At 35.2% G+C, this 8861-nt stretch overlaps 1 protein-coding gene across 1 annotated transcript; it reads right to left on the reverse strand.

The window, feature by feature from the left end:
• Positions 1 to 595: 595 nt before the first annotated feature.
• On the reverse strand, positions 596 to 8312 carry LOC141284467 (teneurin-4-like). The gene is made up of 2 exons (XM_073817433.1): positions 8090 to 8312; positions 596 to 984 (listed from the first exon to the last, which is right to left on the reverse strand). The coding sequence occupies exons 1-2, from the start codon at positions 8310 to 8312 to the stop codon at positions 596 to 598; spliced, it is 612 nt and encodes a 203-aa protein (XP_073673534.1).
• Positions 8313 to 8861: the final 549 nt, after the last annotated feature.

Consider the following 8861-nt stretch of genomic DNA (forward strand, 5'->3'; position numbering starts at 1 on the left):
TAGCTTATTGCTTAGTATAAGAGACTGGATCATATTTTGGCACTGGCCAATCAAAATAAAGCTGAGACTGTCATGCATCATAGTATAATTACTGTATTAATAATAAATTAATCTCTATTCACAGCAGAAATATTGCGCTTAATCCATCTGTAAATATAACAGAGTATCGAATCAAATCCAAATTTGTATAAGAAAGGTCACCAGATAATGAAATGAAAAATATTAGAAGTGTCAAAGACATAGCCTAACAGAAAGTGCACAGGCTCTGATACGTTTATTTAATCTAAAAAATGCCTGAAAGCATTTAAATAAAATATGAAAAGTAAGAAAAAAAGAATAGTTTTTCTTTTAATACTGACATTGTTTTGATTCAAATGTGATAGGAAGAAAAAATACCATCGCTCTTAAAGTTCTCTATAGCTTTTAGTGATAAAAAGAAAACACAGAACTTGAATTATCATATTATTACATCGCTCATTTCCATAAATCAGCATTCATGAGATTTTTTTTAAAGCAGAAGCATTTCAAAAACCAACCTAGAACGTCAAAAAATCCGCCTCTCCAAACCACACATGATTTCCATATAAAAGGGGCATCACACATTCAATCCGAACTGACGTGGTGCTAAACTGGAGACATCCCTCTGTGCCTGGTGCCGTAATCTTGCTCTCAGTCGAACTGTGAAAAGAGCGTACAGACATTTGAACTCACCATTTTCTGTATTTTCATGCTCGGTGTCAGTAAGGGTGAGGTTAGAGTTGGCTCTGCTGGAAAGGCAGGAGCTGCGTCCGGATTTGGTGTTGCTGCGGCCCCAGAGTCGGACAGCATGCTCGGGGGACATGATGCCGTCCGTTTCTGTGTCAGCGTCTGATCCCACGCTCACCGAATAGTCGCGGTGGGGAAGGCCCATTTCTGTCCTGTATGCTGCCATATGGGGCGGCACGGGATCTCCAAAAGCCATGTCTCTGAGAGAGAAGTCCGTCCCTGATACAAACACACAAGGACACAATGAGAGAAAATACAATCTGTGTTATGCATACAAGAACAGACTGCAACAGTAGGGGTCTGGAAGTAAAAATCCTATTCATTTTGTTCGTTTCATTTCATTACTTTTTTTTTTTCAACAATATTGTAAAAACCCTTCCAGAAAAACCAACCATGAGCTCCAAGATTGTTAAGTCATGATATACTAACTAATATATGAAATACATTTATGTGATTTATACTTCCAGAACTTAAAGGCTAGTTCACCTAAAAAATAAAATTAGCCTATGATTTACTCACCTCAAGGCATCCTAAGTGTATATGACTTTCTTCTTTCTGACAAATCCAATCAGAGTTACATATATTTATAAAAAAAAAAAAACAATCCTGGCTCTTCCAAGCTTTATAATGGCTGTGGACAGCTATTTTTTGTTCAACAGTCCAAGAGAAGTACAATAAAGTGTTTCCATCCATAATAAAAAGCTCAGAGGGGTGAACAAAGGCCTCCTGTAGTGAACTGATGTATTTTATAAGAAAAATATCCATATTTAAAATGTTTTAAACACTTTTCTCTAGCTTGTGCTAACTGTTGTAGGACGTATGAGTAGTGCAATGCGCTGGTGAGAAGTGACGAATGCAGAAGCGCAGAGGACAAAACAGAACAAAACAAAACACTAGTCACAAATTAGAGGTACAAAACGAGGATTTGTAAAGAATGTCCGAGAGTGGACTGGTTTTCCTTTGCTAAAGTAAGAAAACTTTGCTTCCTTTGCTCCTGTAAACAAACCTTGGCTTTCACAAGACTAGCGTATTCTCATAGGCGCATATATTATTCATATGCATACATCCTACGTCATCCGTCCGGAAAGGTTTACACATACACCAGTTAATGCAAGCTAGAGAAAAGGGTTTATAACCGGGGCGGCTGGCCCATGGTGGGCGATAGTGCATCGCCCTCCTTGAGCCACACGAAAAAAGAGAGGAGAAAAAGACTCTTATTTTGCTGGTCCTAGTCTGCATATTACTGTACAATCAACAGCCTGAATGCCACTTTCCAACCTTAAACCCTGCCCCCTTGGGGCGATCTCAGTCAGATTGAAAATCACCCCAGCCGGTCTTACAGTTATATTGTGAGTTATTTTTAATTTTTATTTATTTATTTTTTTTTTCAAATTTTGGACCCTACAATGCATTTCAATGGGCACCGGGAGGGCTCGCCCCAACGTGATTTCGTAATACGCACTGATGTGTGCTCAAAGAAGTACAGCACGCACGCGGGAAGCGTGACCGCCAGACCGACATCGACATTATGGCTAGCAACTTGAACTCCATCGTGTCATTGAGGGATTTACCGTTCAGTCGTCGAAGCAATGTGGATAAATTGGCTTTAAAAGAATTAGGACCACCCAGACCAAATTTAAATATCAAGCAGGTATCAAAAAAAGCGGGGAAAACATACTGCCGCGGATTTTCCCGGAGCTGGTATGAGCGGAAAACATGGATGGCGGGATGTGAAGTGGCTAACGCTCTGTTCTGCTACCCCTGTGTCCTGATTCACCCTGATGCCAACACAGACACCACCTGGACAAAGACAGGTGTCACTGATATGCACCATCTCTCTGAGAAGGCCAAAAAACACAAAGCATCAAAGATGCATATGGACAGCTACTTTTAAACGCATATAGCTCAGTAATGTCAGCTTTATGTATTTTCTGAGAGGGGGTGGGATTTTTGTTGGGAAAATCGGGGGAGAGACGCACACTTCGATTAGACTGGATAAACACATGCAGCATCTTAATTGTTAAGAAAATGGTATTCCTAATAAATATCTCGAATATTTTCATTATGTCCAATGCTTCTTTCTTTTTGGAATTATTAGACACATTTCACTGGGCCTATGTCTTTTCAAATGCCTAGGTCTGTTTAATTTCCTTAATTATACAATTTCTAGCACTATTTTTAAACGTTTATTCAAGCAATAATATATAAATGATCTCATGTATATGCTTGTTTAAAACCAGGGATTAAAAACGAATTCCAAGTAAAAACTGTATTTTTTCTTTACATTTCCAGAGAGCGAAACGAACTAAATTAAACATTAATAAATTCGAGGCACTATAATTTCCTTATTAATCTGATACAACTATTATAGCTATACAATTAATATATTTAAAATAATATTATTTTGTCATATTCGTGATTCCTGAATTTATTTATGAAAACTTCGTTTTGAAGTGCATTCATTATGTTTGTATAAGAAAATTCGTTAACCTAGCCTATTAAGTTGATTTAATATTCTTGATAATTATTAGAAGAAGTTAAAAGTTAAGAAAAAAGGAATTAGCTTGCAGTCTACATATATTTAGGGTTATAGGCTAATCTTTTTCTTAACTTTTATTAGACTGTAGATCGAAATAAAATAATTCTGTATAATAAAAAAAAATATATAGTATAATAAATCTGTATAAAGGATAGACAAAATAAATCACAACAAGAACAATCTGTATTTTTCTTGTAATCAAGAACATTTCTTTTGACAAAATTACCTAATTAATGCCGAATGATGTTTGACAGTGAACGCATCTCCACCGCATAGCCGCTAGTGTTGGGTACCGAAACCCGGTGCCAATACGGCACCGGTACCCATATGACCGGTATAAAAAGTCTTTAAATGTAAAGCAGTATTGCTTTTTTTTTTTTTACTCTTAGAGGGCAAACTAGTTGATGACAATGTGTCTCTTGATGGCCATGGTGGAAGTGTTTCAGTGCATTTGAGACCATTGCGATAAATTTAATATAGCTATTCAAAATACTGTACAGTTTGTACAATTCATGCCTGATGTTGCCATCTAGGAACAGGGAAACCAAATCAAACAATGCAATGTAATGCTGTAAAGTTGGCTATCTGAATTTTTTCATAATTTTACCCATTAAAGCGGTTATCTTTGCCATCATCGGAACAGTTGCCCCCCCAGAGATATTTGTCAGGAGCGGCCACTGGTTTATAATGTTTTAAATATGGATATTTTTCTTACAAAAGTGCATTGATTTGCTACAGGAGGCCTTTATTTACCCTCCGGGGCCTTTTTATTGTGAATAGATGCACTTTATTGGACTTCTTTTGTACAGTTGAACAAAAAAAAAAACAACAAAAAAAAAAACAACACCCACTGCCATTATAAAGCTTGGAAGGGCCAGGACAATTTTTAATACAACTCAGATTGGATTCTTCTGAAAGAGTTATATACACCTAGAATGCTTCAAGGGTGAGTAAATCATCGGTCTAATGTTCATTTTTGGGTGAACTAGCCAAACTGCCACACTCTATAGTCTGATGTTAGCATCTAGTCACACAGAACTATAACAGACAAATGTTATATACAGTATAAAACATTTTAGTGTTTTAGTGTGTCACACTCTAAAAAACAAAACAAAATGAAAGAAATGGTGGAGACAGAACAACAACAACACACTATTTGAAACACAACATCAAACATATAACGCATTGATTACCCACAACTATAACGATGTTTTTATTGGTAATAACTTCCCGAGAGAAATTGCACAAACTCTGGATAAGGATGAAACTTCCTAGTTTGCATGTCAACCATCTGCATTTGTGGACACTAATCAAAAACTATATAAAACTATGCGTTCAGTTGTATGTGTATTCTAAGCACTGCCGTCAAAACTATATTTTGTATATTTTGGGCTTAAATGTATCACCTACACTCTTAAAAGTAGAGGTGCTTCACGATGCCATAGAAGAACCTTTTTTTTTTTTTTTTTTTTTTTGTCTACATGGTTCCATAAAGAACCTTTAACATCTGTTTCACAAAAGGTTCTTAGTGATGAAAGAAGGTTCTTTTCTTTGTGGAACCAAAAATGGTTCTTTATGGCATCGCTGTGAAGAACCTTTTAAAGCACCTTAATTTTTAAGAGTGTACCATTCAGAACAGCATTTGGGCTAAAATGTGAACCTATGATGCCTTAAAGAGTTAGTTGAAACAAAAATGAAAACTCTGTCATTAATTACTCGCTCCCATGTCGTTCCAAACCTGTAAGACCTTCGTTCATCTTCAGAATACAAATTAAGATATTTTTGTTGAAATCCAAGAGCTCTCTGACCCTCCAAGACAGCAAGGGTACTGAGTTCAAGGTCCAGAAAGGTACCAAGAACATCGACAAAATAGTCCATGTGACGTCAATGGTTCAATCGTAATTTTATGAAGCTACGAGAATACTTTTTGTGCGCAAAGAAAACAAAAATAATGACTTTATTCAACAATTCTTCGCCTCTGCGTCAGCAAAGGTCTTACGGGCTTTTAGCATTCATTACAACAAAACATCTTTAACAGTGCACCTGGTCTCATATATGACTTCAAATTGACAGAGAATATGCAATATGCGACACTAGCCGATATTTAATCAACTTAGAAAGTCTAATGAGAAGTTTATATTCAAAATGGACCACTCCAACCCACTTGAGTGTGCAAAACCTCAGTAAACACCACATTCAGAGTGCGCTCATGTCTGGTAAAGGCCAAAGGTACGAGAAAGAGGAAGCAGTTTAGATGAAGCTAACGGCAAATTATAGATTTATGCCCGAGAGTGAGCGCAATAATAGTTAGCGTGGCTGAGAGCAACAATGCATTTAGTATTCATGGAGGGGAAGTGGATATTTTTTCAGGTCACCATCAACTGGACACATTAGAAGGTCATAAAAGACATCAGCGAATCAGCATTCACGGCACCCCCCTCTCATTAAAGTCCCAGCACGCTAATGGCAAAGCTAAAACACCGCATTCGGCTTTCCTTTTATCTCTCCGGTTTTAGATACTGCTTTTGCAGAACGGCTGGAATATATTAGCGACGGATCAAATCGTCACAGGCAGTCTCTCTTAATTGCTCGAATGCAATCAGGCTCTCAAGCGTATCTGAAAGATGTGCTGCGGATCTCGAGTCTGTGAGTTGAGCTCCCCCAAAGCGTATGATAGTTTGTCTCATGTTAACAAGTACATGTAATAGATATGTGCTTTAATATGAAGTAGGCAAGTGAAATGATCAAGGGTGCAGTGTTTCACACTTCAAAAGAAACTAATAAGCACCCAGGTCATGTATCAGGGATGATTACAATTTAATTGCATTCTTGCCATTAAAACTTTTAGTACAGTTCATTTAGGGGAATCATCATGCTGAAAAATCTCTCATATTTTTTGTTTCATTTTATATTTTATATATTTTTTTCTTTTAAGCAGCAGTCAAATAACGAGCATTATTAGGCACTCACGACCCAAATATAAGCTCTACTGCCAAATATCTATTTGTCAAAACACAAATCTTAAATCCGAACAAAAGAGTGTTGTTTGCTTCACTTTTTACTCCAGGGATGCAAACTCATCACGGGTGGAAAAACATGATTCAAGCCCTGTAGGAGGGTCTGGAGGCAAATTTGAAAAATATCAGCGTTAATGTCAATTTACATTTCATTTTAGAACAAGGATATAGGGGGAGAGCTCAGTATAGTTTAGTTTATTTGTTTGCTTGTTTTAACAGAGTTAAAAATCTCTCTCTACTTTACTTTTCTCAGGCTACATTCGCACTGTTGTTTTTTATGGAACCCATTAAATATGACTATACAACAACAACAATAATAATAGTAATAATAATAATAATAATAATAATAATAATATAGTAAATAATATTATTTAATATATTTAATATAATTTCTTCATTGATTTGTATATTTTTAATTAAAATATAAATAGTTTATTACAAATACTACTACTACTACTACTACTACTACTACTACTAATAATAATAATAATAATTATTATTATTATTATTATTATTATATAGTGATACTACTGTACTCTAAAAACTGAAAATGTATAATAATCAATATTAATCAAACTAAATAATTAGTATTATGTAGTAATAATAATAATATTCTATAATATATAATATTATGTAATATATTTAATATAGTTTCTGCATTGATTTGTTAAAATATAAATATGTTACATAATAATAATAATAATAATAATAATTATTATTATTATTATTAGTAGTAGTAGTAGTAGTAGTAGTAGTAGTAGTAGTATTACACTATATACTATAGTGAAAGTATTATAACACTGTAAAATCTGAAAAATATAATAATCCTTAGTAATAAAACTAAATCAAATAATCATAATAGTAAGGCAATAATACTATAGTATATAATATCATTTAATATAGTTAATATAACATCTTTATTGATTTGTTATTATTATACTATAGCGATAATACTATAGTACTGTAAAATATGAAATTTCATAATAATCAATTGTAATAAAACTAAATAATCAAATAAGTATTACATAGTAACAATAATATTAAAAACTGATGTGTTCATTTTTATATACTACTACTACTACTAATAATAATAATAATAATAATAATAATATTTATCTGTTTTTTTTAGGAGTGAGGAACAAATTTTAGCCTGTTCTAAAACAATGTTATTGCACTATATTAGAAGACCATCATGACTGTTGTGGCTTTTGTTGGAAGTCTGACAGCCCCTGGTTGCTAATAACTGTTGCATGGGGGAAAAAACCAGCATGGACATAATTATGCAGTTGTATTTCTCAGAAAAAAATAAAAAATAAAAAAATAACAACAGCATTTATTATAATACGACATGAGGGTGAGTCTTTTCACACACAGAAATTATTTTGTGTCTGTCTACTGTATAACAGATATGAAAAATGCAGGCTGCTGGCCGAAGGTAAATTCTGTGGAGGCATGCAGCAATCAGAAATGCATTATACTTTAATAGGCAAATTATAATGTCATCAATAACGGTTCACTTCTGCAAATTAGGCCAGATTGCTTTCATGGCAAATGCAAACCATACTGGAGCCCATGCAAAATGTAACCCACGCAGACAATTGAGCACAATTCTGCCCAAGATTGAAAAAGTACCAACTGAAATCAGCCAATTCTGACATTGAATTGCATTTGGTGGCACTAGTGGAACAAAAATTACACCATTTCGGTTTTAAAATTCACTTGTGGTTTTATCAAGAAGATCCAACACGTGAAATCTTGTACCGCTCACCTTGCCTGCTGAACTCATCGGCTTCATGGTGCACCATGTCTTTGACCCGGCTGCCATAGGCCAATCTGGAGTCCTGATCAAAAGCTTTGAGGGTCTCGCTGGAGCTGTAGGACTTAGGGTTGAGCTTGCCATCCTCGCTGTCAGCTGAGGAGCTGGTGTACCGGCGCTCCGTGTCCCGCCTGGAGGTCAGGGAGCGATAGGGTCTGCGTTCTTTCACTTCCATGGCAACCTTGTCTCTTGTCTCAACATCAAAGGGAGGGAAAGAAGCCAGTTCAGTCCGTATGATTCTACAAGAACACACAAAAAGATTTGGTTAGCATGAATAATACTTTTTTTTTTATTACAGCTAAACCTACGATTAAAATTTAAAGGATTACTCCACTTCCAAAATAAAAATGTCCTGATATTTTATTCATCCCCATGTCATCCAAGACGTTCATGCCTTTCTTTCTTCAATCACAAAGAAATTAGTTTTTTTGAGGAAAACATTCCAGGATTTTTTTCCATACAGTGGACTTCAATACTGCTCAGCAGATTATTACAAGCAAAATTATTACAAGCACCATCAGCGAGAGACCGTATATCTGCACTTAAACAGTGTGATGAAAATCATTCATGAATCTGCTGCTGTCAGCAAAAAGGCTTCTTCTAGTAGAGGCAAAGGTCTTCTTGTGGGTTTCCGCCAAAATGTTAGTATTGTAATTTTACTGTTGTTCTGTAAAATAAAATAAAAAGTAAGACAAAAATAATGATAACAACCATGACAACAGCT

Source organism: Garra rufa, chromosome 14, assembly GCF_049309525.1.
Source record: "Garra rufa chromosome 14, GarRuf1.0, whole genome shotgun sequence".
Lineage (NCBI taxonomy): Eukaryota > Metazoa > Chordata > Actinopteri > Cypriniformes > Cyprinidae > Garra > Garra rufa.